Source organism: Rosa chinensis, chromosome 2, assembly GCF_002994745.2.
Source record: "Rosa chinensis cultivar Old Blush chromosome 2, RchiOBHm-V2, whole genome shotgun sequence".
NCBI classification, from domain to species: Eukaryota; Viridiplantae; Streptophyta; class Magnoliopsida; order Rosales; family Rosaceae; genus Rosa; species Rosa chinensis.
In genome coordinates this window covers 9,852,704-9,878,503 of record NC_037089.1, presented here as the reverse complement: position 1 = coordinate 9,878,503, position 25,800 = coordinate 9,852,704, and the positions used below count along the sequence as shown (strand labels likewise).

The 25,800-nt window shown below is 39.2% G+C and overlaps 4 protein-coding genes across 7 annotated transcripts; 3 read left to right on the top strand and 1 right to left on the bottom strand.

Annotated features, from left to right (window-relative positions):
- Positions 1-2,935: 2,935 nt before the first annotated feature.
- Positions 2,936-5,520, bottom strand: LOC112188167 (protein GET1). The gene is made up of 7 exons (XM_024327224.2): positions 5,303-5,520; positions 5,073-5,152; positions 4,616-4,686; positions 4,452-4,522; positions 4,284-4,365; positions 3,937-3,986; positions 2,936-3,253 (listed from the first exon to the last, which is right to left on the bottom strand). Exons 1-7 carry the CDS (start codon positions 5,417-5,419, stop codon positions 3,182-3,184), a joined length of 543 nt encoding a protein of 180 aa, XP_024182992.1. The 5' UTR covers positions 5,420-5,520; the 3' UTR covers positions 2,936-3,181.
- A 12,726-nt stretch (positions 5,521-18,246) lies between these two features.
- Positions 18,247-19,846, top strand: LOC112187071 (HMG1/2-like protein). Its single transcript, XM_024325708.2, has 8 exons — positions 18,247-18,398; positions 18,486-18,543; positions 18,685-18,783; positions 18,899-18,956; positions 19,060-19,104; positions 19,205-19,285; positions 19,378-19,473; positions 19,577-19,846. Exons 2-8 carry the CDS (start codon positions 18,494-18,496, stop codon positions 19,595-19,597), a joined length of 450 nt encoding a protein of 149 aa, XP_024181476.1. The 5' UTR covers positions 18,247-18,398; positions 18,486-18,493; the 3' UTR covers positions 19,598-19,846.
- Positions 19,847-21,065: 1,219 nt separating this feature from the next.
- On the top strand, positions 21,066-24,828 carry LOC112187070 (cancer-related nucleoside-triphosphatase). 4 transcript variants are annotated; one of them, XR_005805885.1, is made up of 7 exons: positions 21,066-21,138; positions 21,220-21,307; positions 21,427-21,517; positions 21,614-21,698; positions 21,828-21,984; positions 22,979-23,098; positions 23,241-24,828. XR_005805885.1 is itself a non-coding variant. In XM_024325706.2 (6 exons), the coding sequence occupies exons 1-6, from the start codon at positions 21,097-21,099 to the stop codon at positions 22,993-22,995; spliced, it is 480 nt and encodes a 159-aa protein (XP_024181474.1). In that variant the 5' UTR covers positions 21,066-21,096; the 3' UTR covers positions 22,996-24,828. The 4 variants fall into 4 exon arrangements, 3 of the variants coding, with proteins under 3 accessions (XP_024181474.1, XP_024181473.1, XP_040369879.1); XM_024325706.2 differs by having other exon boundaries at positions 22,979-24,828; XM_024325705.2 differs by lacking the exons at positions 22,979-23,098; positions 23,241-24,828 and adding an exon at positions 22,308-22,563.
- Positions 23,106-24,113, top strand: LOC112183648 (F-box protein At2g17036). Its single transcript, XM_024322011.1, has one exon. The coding sequence runs from the start codon at positions 23,106-23,108 to the stop codon at positions 24,111-24,113; it is 1,008 nt and encodes a 335-aa protein (XP_024177779.1).
- Positions 24,829-25,800: the final 972 nt, after the last annotated feature.

Genomic DNA, 25,800 nt, shown 5'->3' with positions numbered 1-25,800 from the left:
AAAAATAAATAAAAAAATGTTTAAATAATTAATCACGAGGTACAGAAAATAGAGAAACATTAAGAAAAAATTATTAATCTTTATTTTTTTTTTAACAGCTAAAAAAGAAAAAGTAAATAAAAAAAATCACATAATAGTTCATGTTATTTTATTTTTATTAATTTTTCAAACTCAATACCTTGTGTTTGATTTTTTTTTATTGGATAAGAGATTTATGTTGTCTGATTAAGAAATGGAAATGTAATTAAGATTTATAGAGTAATTAAATCATTGAAATGACTAAGTTTTTTATTATAAAGATCTTAGTTTGTTTGTAAATTAATTATATGAGTGAGGTTATTTGAGGAACTTTAGTGAGGTTTAATGAGTAAATTTAGTATTTGAAAATTTGATAGGAGGTGTAAAAAGCATAGAGGTCAAGTGAGCAAATTTGGAGGTTCCAATAGAAAAACTCAAAGAAAAATGACTTTTTCCTATGACTTTCTGGTAACATTGGCTTAAAGCATGTGGGAAAAACCCACACATATTTTTTCCATCAATCTACACCCAATAACTTGCCTATCTCTCTCTGAAGGTGCCGCACGCGCACCAACCTTGGTCAAGTCTTTAGCCAAGATCCTCTCGTCCGGCGGCACTTTGGGTCTAGGGTTCCCTGGTTCATAGATCTGCAGTGGCTCGAGGTTTGTGTCTGATATGGTCTTCCTACTCTGTGGCTGGGGGAGTCGTGGTTCTGCTTCAAGGGACGGAGCGGGCTGGTGTTTGTCTTTAGGCAACGGCGGCAGTGCAGCGGTATCGCCGGGATGCAGTCGGTCGCAAGGGGCATAGGGATCCTTTCTTTTTGGATCGAGTCTGGTGTTGTTCGGCTTTTGTTGCCCTTGCGGTGGTGGCGGTGTGGTGCGGAACTCGAAGTGGCGGTGACGACATGGTGTAGGCGTGGCAGTGGCTGGCTTGCAGTGTGCGGCGTCCTCAACACAGAAAAGCGGAAGCTCAATAATGCTAGGTCAGCTAGTTGGGCTTAGGGTTCTTCTCTTCTTTGGGCCAAATGGGCCATTAGTTAGCTTTTATTATTTTCTAATTCATTCAGGCCCTTTTTGAGGCAACTAGTGGTTTTTTCCTACCTAGTTTTTAGCATTGGGTTTGGTCTTTGCTGATTTAATTCTCAGTGTCTCTAGTTGTACACCAATTGAGGTCTCTAGGTGACTAGATTTACTGTTTTATGAGTTAGGTTGGGAGGACCGGGCCTTCTAGCGCCTCCGGCGTAGTACCAAAGGGGATCTTTGTCTAGCTATGTACTTGATTGTACAATGAGTATGTCTATTTTCTATGTACCACTATGGGTACTACCACTGTCTTCTTGTCTATCTAGATGGTAGCAGAAAGGTATGTAACGGCCTATTATGGCTTCTGATAAATATATTTTCGCCTACTGGCTCTATTTCAAAAAAAAAAAAAAAATTGGCTTAAAGCATGTGGAAAATGGATGGCTCAGTTGCGTCGTGCAAAAACGCTTCATTCCCTTCTAGACGAAGTTACTCAAAAATTAATTGAAATGCTCAAAGAGAAAAATGTTTCCTAATCTACATAAACCCTAGCTCTACCTCATTAATTCTTCAACCTAACCAACTAGCTATCCGTTCTCCATCCATAGTCATCCGTTTTTCGCTTCTCATTTTTCTCAACCCCGTTCCATATATTCATATATAGTCTTTTTCTTAATATGCCTGTGCTTATTTTCTTTTGAAGTATCAAAGTGTTGGTAGAATTAATATTGTTAACAATCAAAATGGATGCCTCCAGTTCGTCTGAGATAGAGAGTAGTGTTCAAGCACCTCCTGCTAACTCCAGTACTTTGAAGCCAAGAATTAGTTGAAAGTACAGAAGACGAATGTGTAAGCGGCATGGAGCTTGCTATATACAATGCGGCAACAAAAGGTGACACTGTTGCCCTTTTGGTACATGGTGAGCTACTTTTCGAAAAATTGACTGCAACCAAAAACAGAGTCATATGACCATATCTATGTTGCATGTGCTACTAGAACAAGCCAGACGTTATCCAATAACTCTGGCCGCCAGCGTTGGCACCGTTAAGGAGATTCTCAGAATCTGTCCCGGCATAACTCTGTCAACCCAACGAGAAAGGTGAAACACGATTCCTGAAATTTATTACCTCCATGTGCTGCAGGACGATTTGAGAAGAGAATTGGAGGTCAACGGTGGCAGACAAAATCATCGAATTTTAATCAAGGGTTCTATGACTGCCATCAAAGACACCCAAAATCCAATGATTCAAGAACTAAAACAAGTCCATCTGATAGCGGCTACACTCATAGCAACTGTAACTTTCACAGCAGGTATGAGCGTGCCTGGTGGATAGAAAGTCAAGGACTACATCGGGGTATGGCAGTTCTAAGTCCAGCTATTTACCTTCCCGAATACGAATATACGATATCCATGGTCTTATCCGCTTCTTCTGTTGGGTTGCATTTTCTTTTGGTTAAGAAACGGGGCCTAAAATGCTTCATCGATTAATGCGTTGGGTTTTATGTTGTTTGTATTCTTTGCCGGCTTCTGGACCATGTTACGAGATTTTTTTGCCTTGAGAGCTTCGCTGTCATTCGCAGTGTGTTTTAATAATCGTCACACTTCTGTATAATGAACAGTGTATTCAGTGTCCCCGATCAGAGCGCTGTCTGACTGGAACAAAAGGTCATTAAGCTATCTACAGCAAGATAAATCCATCTTCCATCCAAACACCGACTGAAGAAGTTTAAGAAGTAGCCATATCCAATCTGATTTACGATGCGAACAAAGAAAAAATGCAACTCAGCAACAAAAACTTACTCCCTTCTGACCTTATCAAAGTTCAAGTTTCCCAATACGTTACATTTACTTGTGCTGATGTGTAAAAGATTCTCATCATAATAGGGATTGCATAGAGAAGGCAGAAGACATCACAAACTTACTGGATTTTCATATGGAAAAACATTACAGAGATTGGGATTTTACAAGAGGTAATTTCTCTACATATCACAACAATAAACTCAACTTACATAGAGAAATAGTACAAAATCATATGTCAGTGGGTACTCTAAGCTCTTGTATAAACCTTGTCAAATAATACTAATCAAAACAAAATTATGTTTCCGTCATTGTGACAATTGGGACAAAACTCATTTAAATGCTAGAACTTGAAGAGTCGACAAACAAATTTGCTAACCCGGGTAGACAATATCAACCAAGGAATTATTCCCACCTGAATCACACAAGGAAAAGAATCAGAAGAAATATTCCAAAACCATTAGACGCTTCCTATCACATATAATTCAAAAGAACATAGGCCTCCTTCGGTTTCTGGGATTGGATCAGATCTGTATACTCATTCAATTCAAGGTGACTTAAAGGAACTAATGGAGGGTAAGTTCAAGGAAGTAGATGGATTAGTTCTAAGAAGTTCATCCAACCATTTTGCGAGGATTGGAAAGGATGAGTTTCCTTAATAAACTAACTTATCCTCTTCCTTCAACCTGCACAAAAGGTGGATGCTGGCCTCTCTTCCTTCCTTTAAACTATATATTGCATATCCAATCCACCCTTGCTTACCAAACAGGTCCATACTCTTTTCTTTCTGACTTACTGAGTGTGCTAATTCATATGCATGTAAAGCTAACAGTAACTAGTCGTTCTGAGACTTTCATGTTTACAATCTAGGACAACATAGCTAAAGATATATGACTAGGTACTCTTAGCTTTATATGAAAGATATACACTTAAAGAAGTGACACTACTGATATCATTTAGCTGCTCAATACAAGAAGGCAACTGTTCCTTATATATGTTTAAGGGAGCACTTAAGAGACCTCTTCATCAAACTATAAGAATTCTCTTAATAAAAGTATACTACAAGAACAACGAAAAATTATGGTCCAACTTATTTACCATAACATTTCCGTTTAATACTCCTCCAGCCCTCCATGATATCACCTTCCCTGCAAAGCAACAATATATATTAATTAATCATGAGTGCACTGTGTTACTATCACTTGTAATCTGCATCCTACTTGGTTTGTTCTTCAGAATGGTATCTCCTTTCTCCTTTTTCTTTTGTTGACAAATTAGTAAATATCTCAATTCACATACGTAGGCGATGCAGACATGCATGGCAGTAAGCAGAACTCAATGTCAAAAAATTTTCCAGAAAAGAACAAAGAAAATCTTGCGAGTAGCCAAACTGGTGGAAAGATCTACAGGACTCCATAAGTAAATTCGGAACAAGAATGCATTACCGAAGGGCTGAACAAGTTGTTGTGATATGGAGGCAACTGGAACCCTCCAAAACCAGCAAACCAGCACAAGATATGTCAAGACCTAAGTGGGAATTAACTGTAGCCGTTAAGAACCTTAACTGAGGAAGGGAAAAAGAATACTTGAAATCTTAGTAGACCCGGCATTACCTTGGAGATGAACAAAACTTTCAGATACAAATCATATGAACCTTTTATCTCCTTGCCATGTAACTCTTGATCTGAAAGTCAGGTAAAGCTGTTAGAATCTTTCCACCCATAACAGAGCATCAAATATATAAAACATAATTGAACGGCTGAGTTGCAAATAGTACAGTTTGCAAGTTCTTTCTCCTTAGAAGTTGCCATCCTCTTAAGTTTTGCAGCTTGTGCAAATGTTGATGGCCTGCATTGAACAAAAGTTAAAATCATACAACTGCAAAATATACACCCTTTCTTTTTGTAATTTCTCCAACTCTTCCACCAAGCAGAAGCAAGTTAAACCCAAGCAAACCAGAAAGATAATAGACAACAGAAAATTCACCATTCTTTTTACCAAAATGCTGTTACGTTTCTACAATGACACTAATAGTATCACCAGGATAGCAAACATAAAAGAAGAAAAACACGAAAGAGCCATATGCGAAGCTCGGTTTCAGCATTAACTAGACCTTTCATATATACCATATCCTAAAGTTTCATAGATGTTCTGAACTTATTAAACAAGCTAACAAGATTAACTGATCCACAATTAAGGCCAAAAACTCGAAAACAGAGACTTTGATCACTCACTGTGACAAGGAGCTTGCCTCTTTCAGAAGCTCTTTGATCTCTCTCCGCAACCGAGTTTCCTCAGCAGTCTTTGGTCCTCTCTGAGAACAACAAAACCAGAAAAATTTCTTTTCACAATCAGAATTGAACTTTCAGAAATAAACATGAAAACGAATCCAATTGAAGCATCAAATTGCATGATTAAGACAACGAATTCTGAAATCTATGCCAGAGGCGTTGAGTGGCGGTACCTTCTTTAACTGTTCGAGCCATCTATAGACGAACTGGAAAGCGACGACGATCAGGAAGACGACGGGAGCTGCGGCAGAGATTCGGTGCTCCGATAGGGTTTCCATTACCTCGCCCATCGCGGATTTCGAATGCCTCGACCTTTTTCAGTTGCTTCTGTGGAAGAGGATTTGTACACAGACGTGTCGAAGTTTCTTTTAAAATACAACTCTCTTTATAGTTGGGCCTGCAAATTATCCGACCCAAGCTATAGTTTGTGGAGGAATGTATTCGGATTTGATTAACCTAAATTCGTATGTAAATGGTTGCTCGAGCATTCTCATTGAGTATTGACTTTAACAACAATGATTTGTGGGGATTGAATTCAGATCTAATACTTTCTTTCAAGTAAAAACGTCACTTGTACTAATTGAATGAAATAAATATCCATTTACCTCAACAATTTTGCTTATTCAACTATGCCTCTTGTGAAAGCAATCATAGCATTAGCATGGTTGTAGACTCAAATTAAATTGACAGTGGTTGGAGGGGTCTAAATTGTGAGGTCCTCTAGATATTTTTGTATGTTTTGCCTGGTTGAAACAACTCTACCTCCTAGGCTCATGTGGCATGAAAATATAGGGTGATGCACCTACTCCTATAAACTTCAAATTTCCACAATGGCTAGTGGAAGATGGATTCAAAACTAAACCTTAAACACCAAGGATCCCAACAGTGAACCAAAACACATCAAGAGCTCTCAGGCCACCTCCAACCCAACAAATCAAAATGCAATTTTTTTGCCCAACTCAACTCCAACCCACCAAACTAAGGATCAAAATGTTAAAAGTTAGGGCTAAAAGTAAGTATAGCTAGAGGGCTAAATTTAGCCTTATACATAGCCCTTTGCCCCTTTAAACAAATGGGATCAGAAAGTTGTAGGCCACCGGTTGTAGTTGCTGACGTCAGCTAACTGTTAGTTTTTTTTTTTATGGCTGTTGGTTTGTTTTTATTTTTTTATTTTTTATTTTTTAACTTTTACACTATAAATACATGTCACCTCAACCTTCTTTTTCACATCTTCCTTCTACTTCCTCATATATATCTCTTTGTTCTAAATCTTTCATTTTCTCCCTATTCTTAATTTCTCATTTATTTTTGGGTCCTTGACCAAAAGCCCCAAAATGGGCTAAAGTTATCTCACTTACCCCAGTAAGAGATTTTTATTCCCACTAACCCAATTTCAAATAAAATGTCAATTTTACCCTTAAGATAATTAATAAACTACAGCCTGCCACTCTCATCTCTCTCTCTCCTCTCGTCTCCTCTCTCCTCCGCGTTGTCTCTTCTCTTCTCTCTCTCCTCAGCGTCGTTCTCTCTCTCCTCTCTCTCGTCAGCGTCGTCGTCGATGTCGACGTCAAAGCTCAATCCGAGGCCACCGAAATCCGTCTCTCTGTTTCCTCTCTCTCTCGTCAGCGCCATCGTCGAGGCTCAACCCGAGGCCACCGGAATCGCAGGAGGTTTTATCAATGATTCTGACAGTGCAGGTCTACAACCGGCGAAGAAGAAGAAGAGAAGGGAAAGCATATCAGCAACAGAGATCGAGCTCCGATTTGCTCCGATTTGGTGGTTTGCTCCGATGAGCACGTCCAGATCCAACGTTGGCCTCCGATGAGCGCGTCCAGATCCGACGTCAAACCTCTCTCTCTCAACTCATTCTCTCTCTCCAAGTCGCTGATTCTGGTGGTGTAGAACCTCTTCCCGAAACTAGTGAAGATTCCGGATCTTGAAGGTCGAGAAAATAGGAACTTTCAGAGGAGAACTTTAGGAGGTTTTATCAATGATTCTGCAGGTGTTCTATGGTGGATGAACAATAAACATGCTTTTGTTTTCTTTGGTTGTCACTACTTCTAAAATGGAATTCAATTGGTCTATTGGTTTCTTGTCATGAATATGCATCTACTGCTGACACTATCTATCTATCAAAACACACACAAACAAAAGCACGTGTCAATATATTAGAGTTAATGATGCACTCTTACCTTATCAAATAATTTGTTAAAGTAAGCACATTTCTGGTCCTATTCTGGATCTGAAATGATTCTGTTGGTTTTGTTTATCATATTATTAGTATCTGGGTGCTCAAATTATTATTATTTTTTGGTAAAATTTAGGCAGAAAGCTGGGAAGGAAAGAAAAAGGTAAAATTGGGGGGGGGAATAAACCCCTCTATTGGGGGGCAATAGACCTTTATTGCCGTCTATTGGGGGGCAATAGATGTTTTGAATTGATGTAATCTCCTCGTTTTTTTTCTTTAATCAAAGTTTTATTTGTGTAGTTTTAGAAAGATTAATTATCATTTCGGTAATCTAAACGTCTATTGGGGGGCAATAGACGTCTACTGGGGGGCAATATATGGCTGATAGTCGTCTATTGGGGGCCAATAGACGTCTATTGGGGGGCAATAGACGTCTATTGCCCCTCTATTAGGTGACCGAAATCCGGCGACCGGTGACCGGATTCCGGTGAAAGTTGGCCGGAATCCGGCGAACGTTGGCCGGAATCCGGCGGCCGGTGACCGGATTCCGGCGGCCGGTGACGGGCTCCGGCGAAGTCTCCCATGGTTTCTCTCTCTTCTATTTTTTTTCTCTCTCTCTCTAAGTAACAAGGGGGTGAGGGTAAAATGGTATTATAAAAAAATTAAAAACAAAAAAAAAGGTATTAGGGAAGACTCCCTTAGAGTGTATTGGGTAAGAGAGAATTAAAAAAACTTAATGGGGTAAGTGGGAAAAAAATCCCTAGAAATGGGGTAAATGGACAAAATCCCTTTATTTTTCTTTTATCGAAAAATGCTTTTGTCAAGAATAAAATAAAGAGTTTTTGTCTATTTACCCCATTTCTATGGATTTTTTTCCCACTAACCCCATTAAATTTTTTTAATTCCCTCTTACCCAATACACTCTAAGGGAGTCTTCCCTAATACCCCATTAAGATTTTTTTTTTTTGTTTTTAATTTTTTTAATACCATTTTACCCCTCACCCTTTTATTACTTAGAGAGAGAGAGAGAGAGATAGAAAATGGAAGAGAGAGAAACCATAGGAGACTTCACCGGATTCTGATCACCGGTCTCCGGATTCCAGTTACCGGTTGCCGGATTCCGGCCAACTTTTGCCGAATTCCGGTCATCGGCCGCTAGAATCCGGTCACCAGTAGCCGCCCACCGGATTTTTTTGAAAACCTCTATTGCCCCCAATAGACGTCTATTGCCCCTAATATATGAGCAATAGACGTCTATTGCCCCCTAATATACGCCTATTGCCCCCCAATATAAGGGCAATAAAAGTCTATTGCCCCCCAATAGACGTTTTGATTACCGAAATGGGAACCAATCTTCCTAAAATTACACAAATAAAACTTTGATTAAAGAAAAAAAACAAGGAGAGTACATCAATTCAAAACGTCTATTACCCCCCAATAGACGTATATTGCCTCTCAATAGACGTTTCGGTTACCGAAATGAGAACTAATCTTCTCAAAATTAGACAAATAAAACTTTGATTAAAGAAAAAAACGAAGAGATTATATCAATATAAAAACGTTTATTGCCCTTCAATAGACGTCTATTAACCCCCAATAGACATTCAAAACTTTTTTTCCTTTCCTTCTATCCCATTACTTAAAAAAAAAAAAAAATGATTTGGGCACCTAGTCTTCTCCCTTCTTCGTCGGTTGTAGAGCCTGGACCGGACCCCTAAGTTCGCAACTGTAATTCTTTACAACCTATGAACAAATCGATGATCTTCTTGTTCAAAACGATGACGATTCGATGCCGGAGCTTGAGTCCCCTAACCTCAGACTGAAACAACATGTTGCGGATGCCCAAGGGAATTGAGGTCGTCCCAGATCATGACTTGTTGGCCGGGGAGGCTGGGTCGGGTCCGCCTCAGACTATGGCGAAGATTTGGGTGGTGCCGAGCATACGGATTTGAAAGCATAGTGGATTAAGAAGTGAATTAAGAAGAAGAAGATTGCGAGGACCTGATCGACGGTGGGAGAAGAAAACGAAGGCGGAGCAGGTTGGTCGTCGGAGCAGGAAACTTACAGTGAGACGAGGCGGCGTCGGAGTCGGTAGTGAGAGAGATATGAGAGAGAGATCAAGGTGAGAGTGAGCAGAGGGATGTCCGGCGAGATCGTCTTGGTCAGTCGGTGCCAGAAGTCGTTCGTCGTGGTGACCGAGTTGGAGAGAGAGAGAGAGAGAGGTGACTCAGGTGAGAGAGAGCGCGTATGCAGTTTGGGTCGATGGCACGATGTAAATTCATTAATTAGCTTAGGGCGAAATTGTCATTTTGTTTTAAATTGGGTTAGTGAGAATAAAAATCTGTTGTTGGGGTAAATGAGATAATTTTGATCAATTTTTGGTGCTTTGGGTCAAGAACCCTAAAATAAATATTGAAAATATGATTCCATTTCAAATTCAACTTTATTTCATTTCGAAATCAGCTTTATTCCATTTCGAAATTAGTTTTAGGGGCCGTGACCACTTACCCAATTTCAACTTCAAAATTGTCCATTTACTCCACTAAGAGTTTTTTAACCCCATTTACCCAATCTAACATCTATTGACAGTTTCGCCCTCATTTTAATTAATAAATTACACTTCTCTCTCTCTCTCTCTCTCTCTCTCTCTCTCTCTCTCTCTCTCTCTCTCTCCTAACTCTCATTCTCTCAATTCTCAAAAATTATACCACCGGCCATGGATTCCCAACCGCAACCGGAGCAGCAAGACCCAGAACCCAGAAGCTACTGGAAAAGATGGACCAAGCAGGACTTCTTCCCGGAACCCACTTTCCACAACTTGAATTGCATATTCACTGGAGGGCAATAATATGATTATTGGAGGCAATAATATGATTATTGGGGGACAATAATATGAGTATTGGGGGGCAATAATATGATTACTGGGGGCAATAATATGGTTACTAGGTAATATTAGGGGGCAAAAAATTAAGACGCCGGAATCCGGTCACCAGTCCGACAGTCGGATTCGGGATTCCGGTCACCGGTAGCCGGATTCCGATCACCGATCGCCTGATTCCGGTCGCTGGAGACCGCGGCCGGCCACTGGTCACCGGAGCACAGCAAGGTGGAGGATGACTTCTGTCTCTAAGTGACAAAGGAGAGGGAAAAAAAGTCCCAAAAAAAATAAAAAAAGAATTAATTGGGTATTAGGGAAATAATCTCTTAGAGTGTTTGGGTAAATGAGGTTAAAAAACTGTTAGTGGAGCAAGTGGGCAATTTTTAAGCTAAAATTGGGTAAATGATCATTTCCCTTTCAAAATCAACTAAAGATATTTTTGATAATCTTAAAAAAAAAAAAAAAAACAGAAAAAATATTTTTTTTATCATGAAAATGATTTCAATTACTATAAGTAAATTGCTGATAAAAAATAAGAACACACACACACAATACACACACACACACACACACACAGAGCCGTTCCAAAGAGGACGTCCGCACTGTTGTTAAAGTACGGACGTCGATGTTGCAGCTCTGCTCGAGCTGCAATGGAGCGGAGGGGCTTGCCTGAGGGACGCCAGGGATCAGACGGAGCGGTCTACAATCGGTGGAGTCGCCGGCGATGGGGTTGCAGCTCGCTGCAGAAAACCTGTAGTTGCAGGTCGGGTTGCTGCCCATAACCTGCAACCCTGACCTCCTCCGACCTTGAACGCTGCCCAGAACCGTTCAGGATGCCTCTGACCTCCCTCCTGCAAGCCGCGCGCCACCCTCGTCGCCTGAAATGCCTCAACTGCGTCGACATCAGCACTTTAGTGAAATGCGGACGACCGCTTCAGAACGGCCCCCTATATATATATATATATATAACATATCCAAAATGTTAAAATATATTTTAGGGCTATAATTTAGTCTTGACGGGTTGGAGACGGTTGATGTCACATAGATAAATAGTGCAGAATTTAGCTATTTTTAGCCCTATGGGTTGGAGATGGCCTCAATTGCCCTCTATAATAGTTAGTTCAAATAAAGGTAGACAAGAATGAAGACAACAGGTTCAACGAATAAACAAGCAGAGCAATCATGTGTGGATGAAGTGTTTGGAGACCATCTTCCAGGTGAGCATCCCTATGCTAGTATTTAGATACAACAAAAGGGCAAATCAGTCTCTTTTGATTATGGTGTCTTATACGGATCTCTAGGGTCATCGATTAAATTAGCATCTTCAGGGTGGTATAATGAACTCTTCATTGGGTAATTTGAATGAATGAACCAACATATTGAGTTACGCACTGTGCCACCAAAGTAGTATGTGAGTTCCTAAAAAACATATAAAGAGTTCGATAACTAAATAGTTTATAACACAATTTTCAGTTCATTACACTACACCAAAAATCTTATCAGACGACGGCAGAAAACCGATGTGGGATTTGGAGTCCCACCATTGTAGAGTGAGCCGTTGTCTGATGAAAAATCAGACAACGGTGGAACACAGTTGTGTGATAAACACACAGACAACAGGTATATGTTATAACTGTTGTGTGATAGCTCAGCAGATGATAGGCGCAGCTGCGCGGCAGATGCTAGGCGCAGCTGCGCGACAGGTGCGGCACTGCCTTCAGACAACAGTGCCTGTTTTCAAACTGTTGTATGTTAAGCTTGTCAGACAACAGACTTTTATTTTGTGTGTTGTCTGATTAACATTGAGACAACAGAGTTCAATTACTTCTGTTGTGTGAGTGTAGATTAGAAGACAGTGATTTGTTAAAAACCGATGTGTAATATGAATGATTGCAGTGTGATTTGTCTTCATTTTTGACCATTCAGACAACGGGCAATTATCATTATATCTATTCTGTTGTCTGATTATTTGAACATATCTCATTCCTGAATTAGATTGTGCATTTGATCCATTTACATACTAAATATAAACATTGCCAACTATCAAATATAAATATTGCAAACCACTGATCATTGAACCCAACATTTTAAACAAGAAAAACATTTAGTGCATGCCCATCTACTTGGGACATCAAAAAACTGATACATATTTAACCACACATTGCAGCTGATACATATGTCTAACTGTGCAGCTGATACATATGTGCCCCCTTTTCAATACGTAACCAACTATGCAGCTGATACATATGTCCCCCCTTTTCAATATCCTGAGGAAGCTTGCGGAAAAATTCAACGGTGAGGTAACCACACTCCATATCAACTAGCTGCATAGTTGCTTCCTTGCTCTCTTCTTTCATCCTATCCAGCGATTCAAATCTTGCATTCCCAACTTCCAAAGTGGGATACTGCTTTAATTCCTACACACCACAGGGAAAACATCCCATTAAAAATAATAGATTAAACAAATTTAGGATATAATGAATAACTAATAGCTATCCTCTTAGGTAAATTCAGTATATTATTCTGCATTTTTAATTCTATACACTATATTTCGATGACTTTGTGAACATGTTATGCACTCAGAATCTCATAATTCATGAACCACTGATTAATCTAAACCAGAGTAGAATTAGAAAAGCTAGGTAGATCTAATTACCAGATTCAGTGTGTAAGAAATTCCTGTACGATTTCAAAAAGACCAGCAATATATATAAATAAGAACCAAGATTATAACAAAAACAACAAGAGACTCTGAAGCATACTAAGTTCCCAAAATAAAAAAATATATATAAATAAGAAGCAAGATTATAACAAGTCAAGTGGTACTGTAAGTCATGAGAGTTACTTTTTTTTATACCATCAATTGCCATTCCAAGTTCAATATCAACACCCTACATTAGAAACTAGTAAGAACTCCCGCACTTTGCTGTGGGATATGAATTGTAACTATATAGAGGAAGTCCATACATATAGAAAAACTGATATATTCAATACAATGTACATTGTTGAGATCAATTAGAAATGCAAAACTTAATTCAATACAGAAAATTATGAACTATGAATTCTACTAATCAATATTGAACAGAAGCTACAGCTGAAGCAATCACACACATAGTTAACATTGCCACTTATACTGAGGTCTTCTTTGGCTCAAGTAAAACATGTACAAATATGTTTTTTGTACACCCCTCAATCGAACAAAAGAAAACCCCAGCGTGAGAGACGTTGTTAACTCTCTGAATAAACTATTTCCCATCATGATCAATCACTAAATCCACATTCTTAATTGATAAACAGATGTTTATTTATACCTTGACTACCACTCTCATCAGATCCTTCAACATTTTCTCGGGTAAACACTGTAACAAAAAAAACAAACATTATGAATTAATTTATACTCATACAGTAATAATAACTTGAAATTCAAAAAAAAAAACAAAAACCAACTTTAAAATCATAAACTCACAAATCAAGGAAATTCAATAAATTGCTAAACACCAAAAACATAACTTGAAACCTCTCCAATCAATCATCAACAACCCATACCCGCAGACAAACAAAACCTCAAAACGCATAAGCCCATATCAATTCAAAACCACCAATATCAACATATCCAATCTAAAACCAAAGAAGCCAATCTGAAACTCAGTCACTACAAAGAACACATGATTGATCACTTCATCTAAACTGATCAAGTGAAACTGTAGTATGACTCTACAAATCCATTAGCAGATTCTTGTACTTTCAAATTTACCAAGGCTTTAGCAAGGAACATGGTTTATATTTTTTTTTATAATTAGCAGATTATAAACTCTGAGAAAAGAACAAAATAAATCCTAATGGGCAGAGCTTGCTTTATGATACTTTATTTGTATTGTTTCAGATATAGTTGATACACCAAAAATCAAACACCTAAGAGCTATGCATTTGTCTTCATCTGATGAGCTATGTATTCCTCATATATACCTACTCTTGACAGTTTATTATGCTAACAATAAGAATACATGAGAATGTTACCCTATCGCTAAATTACCTTACGAAACCCAGGACAGGCTGGTGCAAAAGCTCGCATTTGCTGTTCTGACGGAAGAGATGAAAATAAAGGTACCGCTACTAGTTTTTGACTATTCTCCGGTAATTGTTTAAGTTTTTCTTCAATAAGTCTTTCTACGAATTCAATTTCGTCTTTACCTGTCAAGAAGACAAGTATGTCACCAACTTCTTCCTCCAGGTGAATCTAATGATATAGATCATATATAAGAGTACACTATTTAGGCCTTTAAGCAGATGATCTATTGATTACTTTGAAATTAGAAATGGTTTTATAATTCCAAAGTCAATTTAAGTTACAGAATAAAAGCTATTTGCCAACAATTACTTTGAGAACTGAATACCTGAAATATGGTAATGAACGAAGCATGTAAATAAGATGGTGGAAGAATCAACGGTTCTATATACTAGTCAAAACAGCCAAATAGCTCCAAGAATCAGAAACACCAAAGCCCAGCAACTTAACAAGAGATTCAGAGACTCACTGAGCTTGAAGGAAGAACCCAGAAATTGAACCAAAGTCTTCTGCTTTGTTGCTTGACAGCTTGAAGAGGAGTCAAAGCGAGCAAACCAAGAGTGAAGAGCCGGCGCCTTTGACTGGAAAGTGAAAACCCAGAAAGAGTTTGTGAGATTGTGAGAATCATGATTCATGAATGCCAGAAATTCGATAAACCCATAAGTTCGACTTACCAGCAAGGCAGCAAATCAGCAATGTCACCGTTGTCACGGCGTCACCGGCGACTCGGAGTCGGAGAAAGGCTGATAATAGATGGCCTGTGCGGCCATGTCGCATAGAGAGAGAGGAGAAATGGCCTTCATCACACCCAGAACCCTATCTTCGATTTGGGCAAATTGGGATTAAGTATGAAGAGTTAAAAAAAAAAAAAAAAAAAAAAAGGACTGAAACGCCTAGTCGTCGACCCGCCCAGGACTGAACCCTATCTTCGATTTGGGTAAATTGGGATTAAGTATGAAAGTACCCATGATGCCGCCAATAGCAGCATCCACTGGTGACGATGACGATGGCGGCCTCGACGAGGACAAATTGCTTGGAGAGCCAATCGTGGAAGCCATGCTCGAGAGTGAATGGTACTGGAGATTGAAAATTTAAACCCTAGAAAATTGGGGATTTCGAATTCAGCAGAGTGAATGGGGATCTGGAAGGGACATCGGAGGCCTAACAATGAAACCCTAGTCTCGTTGTTGTTGAAGGAAAGTGAATGCGATTGAGGGAGAGAGGATGGGAAGGGATCTGAGGTAGAGTTGGTTTTTGTTTTGGTTTATCAGGGTCGGGTTTGTTGAAGAGAACCATGGGAAGAGAGGGGCAGGCTGCAGGCTCTTCAGCCTCTGAAATTGTCAAAGTGTATTTTTTTTTTTCGGTGGTTTAAAGCTATTGGGCTCTCACTTGGACAATTAGAGAAGCCCTCACACAATGGTTTTCTAATTTTTGTTGTCTAAATGACAAATTTTAAATTTTGAGTTTGCCTCCCCTTTTAAACTGGTTGGGGGAAATGTCTAGGGAGGGGGGGGGGGGGAAATGGCTGGAAGGACTTGTTTCTGTCTTGCATACATATCTCAGATTTAGGGCTTCAGGGTCAGGGATTGGTACCAGAAAGCCAAGGCTTCGGAGGTGGTGGATTTAGAGTTTAGGGCTTCAAAGTGGGCGTAGCTGTGGAGTGAGTCGGGGAGAGAGTCGGGGGTCAGATAGCTGTGGAGTTGTGAAAAGAGAGAGTCAGGCTAGACAAGCCATTAGTTGATGCATATATGCATGTATAAGGCATCAGACCACGTTTTCCATATACATGTTGTCTGATTCTGCACACATTAAATTTGAATTGTGGCAGCAAGGAGGGAAAGTTCCCGCTACTTGTAAGTAAAGTTCAGTTTGGGAGTGAAGGAATGAGTGGCATATGGAGCCGCATCGAAACCTCTAATATATTTTCCTTGATCATACAACACAAAAGCAAAAACTGTTGTGTGACAATTTGCAAACTTCACTCATACAACAGATATAACTATATATTCTGTTGTACAATGAAGTACCAATTTGGAGCCAAATTTGGGGTCGATCTAGGAGGGAAATCTGCCGCTAATTTTTTTTTCATTCACACAACGAACTATTCTTATAACTGTTGTGCAATGATCTACTAGCTAAAAAGTTTAGAATTTTAACCACCTTATACAACACAAGTTTTGTAAACGTGTTGTGTGATTCACTTTTCTTCATCACACAACACTTTTTTTTTTTTCGTTGTGCAAAAAGTGTTGTGTGTTTAAGTTATTGGTGTAGTGTTATAAAACAAAAAACTATTATCTAATGCGGGAAAAACATTTATTTCAACAAAATGTTCGTAAAAATTACGAGTTGAAATTACCTCCTTCCCATTGATAAAACTAATTTTTCATAACAACCAAGTTCAACATCCACACTTATAGACTATCGAACTCGTCACCCTTTAATGACTCATTTCTTAGGAAGAGGATCCTCTCATGAGCTAGTTTTCTGGCTGAGCTACCTAAGCTTTCACACAGATTAAGACACATGGCTAATATCACATCCAATGGTCTATATCTCTTTTGAGTTATGATTTTACAATAATACCCATTCAAGCTTTTGTCCCCACTCTCTCTTCTCTATTCTTTCTTATCATTTTCCTCTCTGATAGTGTGTCCATCTCTTCTCTCTCCTCTGTTTTTGTCTTTCTGGGGAGCACGAAAAGGCAAAATTAAACATTAAGGGGTAATCCCCATCAACCCATTCGGCTGAAACTTCAGTGGAAGAGGAAATCATTGTTCATCTCTACTTTAATTCAATGATGAAGAGAAAATTCTTCCGTCTGGGTCTAGCCGAAAATTCTTCAAAGTCTAAATGATGATAAGAAAATCTTGCAATTCATTCAAATGATGTGCTTGTTTTATTCATTCCATCACGAACTTTTTTTTTTGTGTTTTTTTTTGTTAGCATGTTCTTTGATTTATAATCTCAAGAAGCTCACTCACTGCCCCAATTTATCCCTTTACCACCACTATCAGTCTCTCACCATCTCTGATTCTCCATTTCCCTCATCACCGAAATCCTTGACCTCTGCTAGTGTCTTCTTCGGCGTCACTGATGGAGGAAGAAAGAGAGAAAGGAAGAGGTCAGCAAGGATAACAAAAACTATGCTTGCTGGAAAGCAAATGAAAATCAAATCTATTGTAGACTATCAAATTAATCAAATGAAAGAACTTGTTGCAGCTGAAGATTGTTCGAGTGAGATTGTGGATTGTGAGAGTGAAGAACAGAAGGAAAAGAGGAACATAAGACAGAGAAAGGGAAGGAAAAGAGAAAGGGAGATAAAAAGAGGAATTGTGGACCATTAGATCTAATAATGGACACGTGTCGTTATCTGATATAAAGCTCAGGTAGCTAAGAGAGAAAACTAGCTCAAGAGAGGATCCTCTCCCCATTTGTTAACCCTAGAGTCACACAGTCAGTCAACGAAATAAAATTTGGGCCAATATGAAAAGTCAAACGCAAGTACAAAACAAATCAACCCCGGGTTGACTGTAGAATCCAGCTCATCCAATCGAACAGCCCAATTCCAATATGTTGGCCCAAACCCAAGAGACAAAAATATCAACCAACCAAATTTACCCATCTACCCCTCATTCAATAATATCCCATCCACTCGCATCCAGCAGTAGCGTGCACCGCATTTTATTCTGGATGCTCAACAACCATTCCAGAAGCGGCAAATAAAAATCCAGCCCCATTTCCGTCATTCCACCCAAATCCCCACGTGCCACCCAGCACATATTCGCCCGCATCTCCACGTGTCCCACCCCCTTTCCGAAGAAGCACACCAGGAAACACAACCCCCAACCAATCACAGCCGCTACACCCCCCTCACTCGGATCGCTGACGTGGCCAAAACAATTTTGAAATCCCGCCTAAACCCGGACTTCAATTTTTTCGTTAGGGGAAATTTAATTTTGGCCCTCCCTTTTATATTTTTTTGGCCTTCTTATCCCTTCACACACCTTTGCCTCATTTCTCACACACATACACACAAACACACCGCACCAAACAAAGCAAAGGCCTCATATCATATTTACTCTCTCTCTCTCTCTCTCTCTGCGTCCTCGCCCTTATCTTCCTCGAAAACCCTAGGTAAACTCGTCGCCGACTCAGCTGACTCGGACCGAGTCCGGCCCGATTCCGAACGATTCTCACCGATTCTCTGCGTTTTTTTCACAGGTTCAGCCATGAAAGGTGGGAAATCCAGAGCCGCGGCTCCGAAACGGTCCGATACAAAGTGAGTTTCAGCTTTATTTTCGTTTGCTTTGTGTGAATTTGGCTGGAAATGGAGCGATTAGATCTGGATCGCGTTTTGGCTTTGTTTGTTTGTGGGTTTTGATTTTTAATTTTGTTTGTTTTTTGGTGAATTTTTTGTTAGGTTAAAGACCAAAAGCGCTGGGGCGAGCAAGCCAGCCAAGAAGGCTGGGAAAGATCCAAACAAACCTAAGAGGCCTGCGAGTGCCTTCTTCGTTTTCATGTACGGTCAACGCTCTTTCTCTCTCCTCTGAATTTTTTTTTAGATCTGTGAATATTTTTTTTTTTGTTTGTTTTGAATTTTATTTCGCTGACGTTTTTGTTTTGGTTTTGAATAGGGAGGAGTTCCGAGAGAAGTACAAGAAGGAACATCCCAACAACAAATCTGTCGCCGCTGTAAGTGAATCTCATTTACCAGATCTACATGCTCAATTCGTATTGCTATGTGAATTTCGAATGATTTTGATTGGTATATTCTTTCTTTTTCGGTATTGACTAGGTTGGTAAAGCTGGTGGTGAGAAATGGAAATCGTTGTCTGATGCTGTGAGTTTTTTGGCTTTTCTTTTTTTGTTAATAATTTGTTTATTGCTGGAATATTCTTCAATAGTTTATTGATTGTTGCTTTTTGGTCAAAATTATATAGGAGAAAGCACCCTACCAGGCCAAGGCAGAGAAGAGGAAGGTTGAATACAACAAGAACATGGACGTTTACAACAAGAAACAAGTAAGCGATTCTGTTTTAATTGTTAATCTCTGGATTTTATGTAATTTTTTAGGTCTATTTCTGAGAGTTATTTTTTTAATTCTTTACAATAGGCTGAAGGAGACAATGGAGTTGAGGAAGAGGAGTCTGACAAGTCCAAGTCAGAAGTGAACGATGAGGATGAGGATGATGATGAGAGTGGTGGCGAGGTTAGCATAATTTGGCTTCAAATCTGTAATTGGGTTTCTTTGCTTGTAGTTGTATCTATGTAAACTGTTAATGACCGACTTTGATTTTACTTTGTTGTGACAGGATGAAGATGATGATGAGTAGAGAAGATGAAGAATGGAGGAGAATGAAGCAATATGTGTAGGATTGCTTAGTTAATGACCTGCATTGTCTGATTTAAGCTCTTTGTCTCATGGATAATAGGAGTAGGGTAGGAAAACCAAAAACCAAGGGATTAACTATTCAGGGGTTTACTGCCACCTGATTTCCCATATCTTTCTGTACTTAATCGTTTTAATGTTTAATGGTATTCAGCTTGCTTGATTATAAAATATGCTTCTATTGTCTTGCTTACGCATTTGGTTGTTCACTGCGTTTGATTCTATTCGCAATGATATGCTTTGGTATGGCTTGGGAGTTGCAATGGTTTTGTCTGCTTTTGGAATGTTTAGATTTATGTGAAGATTGTGTTTTTGACTTGACCTTGGATGTAGTGTTTGACTTTCATTCCCATTCCAATTGGGTTGGGATTCTTCTCTGTTGGGGTCTGAGAACCGTTCTGTCAGAGTTGAGATCTGATAGTCTTTCACCATCTTCTTTTTTGTCAAGTGGTCTGCTATGTTCCGTGGAATTGTTCTGGTTTTGATCGGGCGCAAGTGGGAATGATGTATCAAATGTGTGGTTTGTAGTTTTTTTGAGTTTTATAATTGTTTTTGCATCCCCATAAATCCCATCTCAACTAGTTAAACAAATCCAACTCTCCCCTTAAATCTTTTTAGTTCCATTTCGGGTTTCCTTGATCTTGAAACGATTGTTTGGTTCTTGGTAGGAGTTTCCTAACCATGAACCAGTGGATGCTCCAAGAAGCCAAGCCTGAGCCAATAGTTGCGAGCTCCAAGATCAAGAGCCAAAACATGCCGAGTGGAAGGAAGTCTTCATCTTCTTCAAATCCTCCCATTTCAATTTTAGAGCGATTCCTGCTCGCTGATCTTTTTCTTGATTTCGAATTTGAAAAATGACTGAATTCCATCCTCATCTCATAGTCTCGTAAAATCAGATTGAATGCCCGTTGTGGTTGAGGAAAACTTTGATCTCACCATTGGAGCAAGTACTCTCCACTATGCCCTCAAAATTTTCATCAAACTAATACGATTGGTGATGCCATGTTGATTACAACATTTCCGACCCTATTTACTAAAGAGAATGCAAGTTTTTTTATTTTTGATTGAGACACATGGTTCCTGAAAGGGGGCTTAGGCTTAGAGACTAATCAGTGCCAGTGAATCATATCAAAACGGTTTCTCTCCCTGACCACTAAGAATAGATTGAGATTTAACTCCAATTAATGTTACTGGGATGCGAATCCGAGTGTGAGGATCCACACTTAAAGGTTCTTACCAATTCGACCACATGTGGTGGTTAAGAGAACGTAAGTGAAGAACTTGGGTTTTGGGTTTGGTTGGGCTTTCCTTCGTTACCGGAAACAGAAACCATCTACAGCACGTTGAGCCCAAGTAGCGAAGAAACCCACGGCATCTCTTGAGCTTGTTTTGTAAGCCAACTGAGCAATATAAAACCGATGTAAGAGAGGGGGACGGAGAAAAATGGCAGGTGCCGGAAAATGCTTGCTGGTGACTGGACCTCCGGTTAGTTTGCAACCACTCTCTCTCTCTCTATAAACTTTCAATTTTTGACAAGATTTATATATGATGCTAAATCTGATGCAGGGTGTTGGTAAAACCACTCTAATAGTGAAAGTCTTTGAAACCCTGAAATCCTCAAACCCTAACTTAAAGATTCAGGGTTTCTACACCAGTAATCCCCTCTCACTCTCACTCTCAATCTCAATCTCTTAAACTGTTTTCATATACATACAACTCTGGATTCGATGTATACAATGTTAATTTGTCTTTTTATCAATTTCAATTGTATAGGTGAGGTTAGACAAGGAGGTGAGAGAGTTGGGTTCCAGGTGGTCACATTAGACGGCCGTACCGCTCCGCTCGCCTCATCCACCATTTCCAGGTCTCCTCTCAATCTTCGTAATTGTTCATTGTCCACATCAATCATTCATTTAGTTCCAGTTAAGGCTCAACGCATCAATATTGCTATATATTTCAGCCCTGAATCTCTGAGATGGCCCACTGTGGGGAAGTACAAAGTAGATGTTGCGTCGTTTGAGTGCTTGGCAGTTCCTGAATTGCAGGTGGGATATGGTTTTGCACTGCTAATTGTTAAACATGTAGTTAAAAGTGATCTTATTTATGGATTAGACGGCCGAGTGCATCATGTCTATGTCATGAGTTCTTGAATTGAAGAATTCTGTTCTTATCAGGTAAGAGAAGATACTGACCTATTTGTCATCGATGAAGTCGGTAAGATGGAGTTGTTCAGTTCATCTTTCTTCCCTGCTGTCTTAAGAGTGCTGGAATCCAATGTTCCAGTCTTGGCGTCAGTTCCAATTCCAAAAGTTGGCCGCGATATACCCGCAGGTACATAACCCTCACACATGCCATTCTCTCTTTATCTAATCTTTTGATTTACTTTGGCTTGTGATGCTTACTCAAATCACTTATGCGCTTTGCAAATCCTTGTGCGTTTTCTTTTGGTAATGGAGGGGGGGGGAGGCATTAAAAGGCAAATGCTTGTGCAATGTTTCATATATGTATATAAACATTAGATTCAGTTTTGATGATTTTCTAAAAAGTTTTGTGACCGTAGTTGTTTCTGTGTGAAGTAGTAAATTAGGGGAAAAGAGCTTTTTCTTTTGGTGTATTTGTATATGAATATGAGTGGAGTGTCTGAACTTGTGCAGTTGCAAGGTTAAAGAATCATCCGGGTGCAACAATTTTTACACTGAGCCAAAGTAACCGAGATGCCACTAAAGAACTGATATACTCCCAATTGGTAGACTTACTGAGAAAACAATAGTTGTTGGACAATCACTGGTCCTTGTTGTTTCCACCTCTAGTATCAGTTCTTAAAATCTTTTTGTTTAGTTGGTTATACTTGATGTTAAAACTTGATGGAGATTAATTGCATTTAATAGGAAACCAGCATTTTATACTCAATAGTGCTTTTCTGTTACTGAGTTTTGAAAGGATTTTCTTTTGTTATGTTGCTAGGATCTTAGATTCAAATGATCGACATGATATTTGAAGATCTTACTTGTATTTACAAAAAAAGTTTATGATCATTTGGGTTATTACTTTACTTCCAAACACGGAATTAAATTTATTGGAGTTGGGGCTATTTAAATTTGCAAAAGAATCATCTTTTAATGTGAGAACCATCTTTTAATAACAAAAAGAAAAGTGAGAATCATTTTTTTAATAAGCATCAACAGATAGTGGGGTGAATGAGTGATACTGTATACTTTCCTTATGTGTATAGGTTCATCCATTCATATACGGATATATTTTTGTTCTACAGATAGGATTTATTGTGCAATTAACTTAAGATTATGAATATTCCTTATGTTTATAGGCATGCACTCCTATTAAACTTCCATTAGAAATCGGAGTCCAACTCGAGTTCTCATTGTGCTTCACCAAGACAATCGATCACAGTAAACCTTCTCCTTTGACTCAGTCCCCAGAAATTAAGGTATTCAATGGCTAGTGATCTTTCAGTTGAATTGTTAGAGAAAGTTGGAAAGTGCCTTAACTTGACCAACGATATTTCTCGATTCCGTGCTGTTTGTCGGTCATGGCGGTCCTCTGTTCCTCCCTTTACAAAAAATAAGCAGCAGCTCCTCTCTCCCATCAGAGGTCCCATACAACTCCCCAAGTATCCTGATAGTAATGGGAACTGGCCTAAGATGTTGAACCTCACCAAGAGGGTGATCTATCATGTGTCCCACAGTTCAAGTACATGGGTTGTTACTGTCAAACTAAAAGAATCGGGTGAAATTGATCGTACGCTAGATCCACTCTTTCAATGCCCATTCTCGCGTGAGCAGTTCCCTGAGACATTCCCAGAGGCGTTCAACTTATTGGATGAAGATGTTCTGGTAGTTGAATTGGCAGAAGCTTATGGTCTAAGAGACATTAGTGAGGCTGGTTGTGATTATAGAGTGGCTATGTCCTTCAATCCTAGTTGTCCTGCACTCATGGTCGTTGTCAATGGAGTGTTGTACCACTGTAATTTAGGTGTTGATCCCATTCCAAAGTTAAAACCAGTGGAAGGTCTAGCAGCATACTCTCGGCTCGAAGATGTTATTTATTATGAGGAAAAATTTTATGCTGTTGCCAGTGATGCGATCACAGTAGTGCTGGATTCGAATTCTTTGCAGGTGGTGGATATACTTGTGAAGACTCGGATGTTGGGCCGTGAACGCCACAGGAAGTATTTGGTGGAATCAGCTGGAGATGTTTTTTTGGTTAAGAAAGTGCGTCACCTTAACTACAGAGTTTTTAAGTTGAATGCAATTGAGAAGTGCTGGGTTGAGATGGAGGACGATTGGGATTGGGATGGTCGAATATTGATCGTAGATTCGGATGATGGCTGCTTCTTTCCTTCTGCTCAAGATTTCCCCAGAATTGGGCATGGGAACAATAGTTGCGTTTATTTCTATCATCCCAACTATACGCGCTGGGCGCAATCTTGCATAGTTAGATGAATAAATGGTTTTCAATTTGTGTGCTCCTGAACGTAAGACTTAAATTATCGTTGTTAGGCATGGTTAAGCATATAGAACTGGCAGGCGATGGATCGAGTTCTGATTTCTGATAGCCATTTTTAAATGCTACTGCTGGATTCTCCCCTGAAGTGGACAGAGACTGTCTCCAATAAATGTTTTTGATACAATTTCGGAGGACAAGAAGAATTTGGCCAAATCATCCAGGGAGCTGCTTTTACCCAATTGGATGGGTTTGCATCTGTTGCACACATGCTGAATGCTGAAGTTAAATTTAAGGTTTACATGTTGGATGAAACTAGGAAGGAATGAGTTGAGATGTATGCTTCAGATTCAAATGATCAAATTTGTTTGTGGGAAAAAGACTGCTGCTTCTCGGTTTCCACTCGAGACTTCCCTGGATGTCGTTGTTTTTATTTTTCTTGTGAGTGTGACAGCAAATGGTGTCATAATATCTTCAATCGAATTGGAGTTTTCAACTTAGAAGACAGAAGGGCATTGAGGATAATATCTTTCTGGCACCTCCCCATTGGTGGGATCATCAGGAGAACTAGTTGATAGCGACCATGACCTTAAAGGTTCTCAAGTTGCTTGTGAATTGCAACGTTTGATTTGATTACCGAGAACACTTTGTTCATTATGTTCTGTTGTGATTATTTGTGTACTACCGTATATAATCAGACTTGAATTATTCGTATTTTGACATGGTTAAAGTACATAGAACTTGAGTTTAATTTATCAGTTGCAGATTTGGTTAATGCTGTATGATTCACATGGTGCAAATTTGGTTCTTTGTGCATATCTTCTCTTGTGCTTGAACTTTGTGTGCAATGGTACTTCCAAAGGGGATTTGGTTGCTACGCGAGACTTCTAAACTCTCCTATATAAGACTTTAGGCGCCTTTCAGTTTGCTTCACCAAACCAGCGATGGCTGGTAGACATATCCCGGATGACTTGATACGGATCATGCTAAAGCAGCTCCTTGACGTTAAAACCGAAACCCTAGTTACTCGATTTTGTGCTGTCTGTCAATCATGGCAGTCCCCTATTCCTTGATTTATCCGGAGTCTGTTTGTAGACGGGTTGGTATTGGCTGAAATAAAACCTAGACTAGTAAATTGACACCAAGTAAAATCTACAATAACAAATTGGCAATTAAATCAGAAAATCCAGAGAAAGATATTCAGAAGGATTTTCTTGTTTCCACAGTCAAAATTGCCTGAAACACATGTTTGTTAGCAGATTGGATCTCCTTGTGATGTTTTAGGATTTATTTACTCCTTTCGTTTAGGATTGTTTTCTTCCTTTGTAAGACTATAAAATTAATAACATTTTATCTAGGTCTTGGGTGCACTAAACACAAGTTATAATTTATCTTTTCTGGTTAAATCATTCAGATAACCAATTTTCTATCCTAGTTTTTCACAGCTAACCAATTTGACACCAAGTCTTATTTAAGCCAATTTGATATTTAAGGTTTTCAAAACTAGCCAAATTACTACTCTTTCGTCAAATTTGTTTTGATTCGTCCATTCCTCCATTCAATCATTTGTTAATTTGAAAACCTAAGCTACCAAATTGCTAATTTTGCAAATTTAAGAAAGCAAATTGATTAATTTTGAAAGCCTAGATTAACAAATTTGACGAAATGGTAGCAAATTTGTAAAAA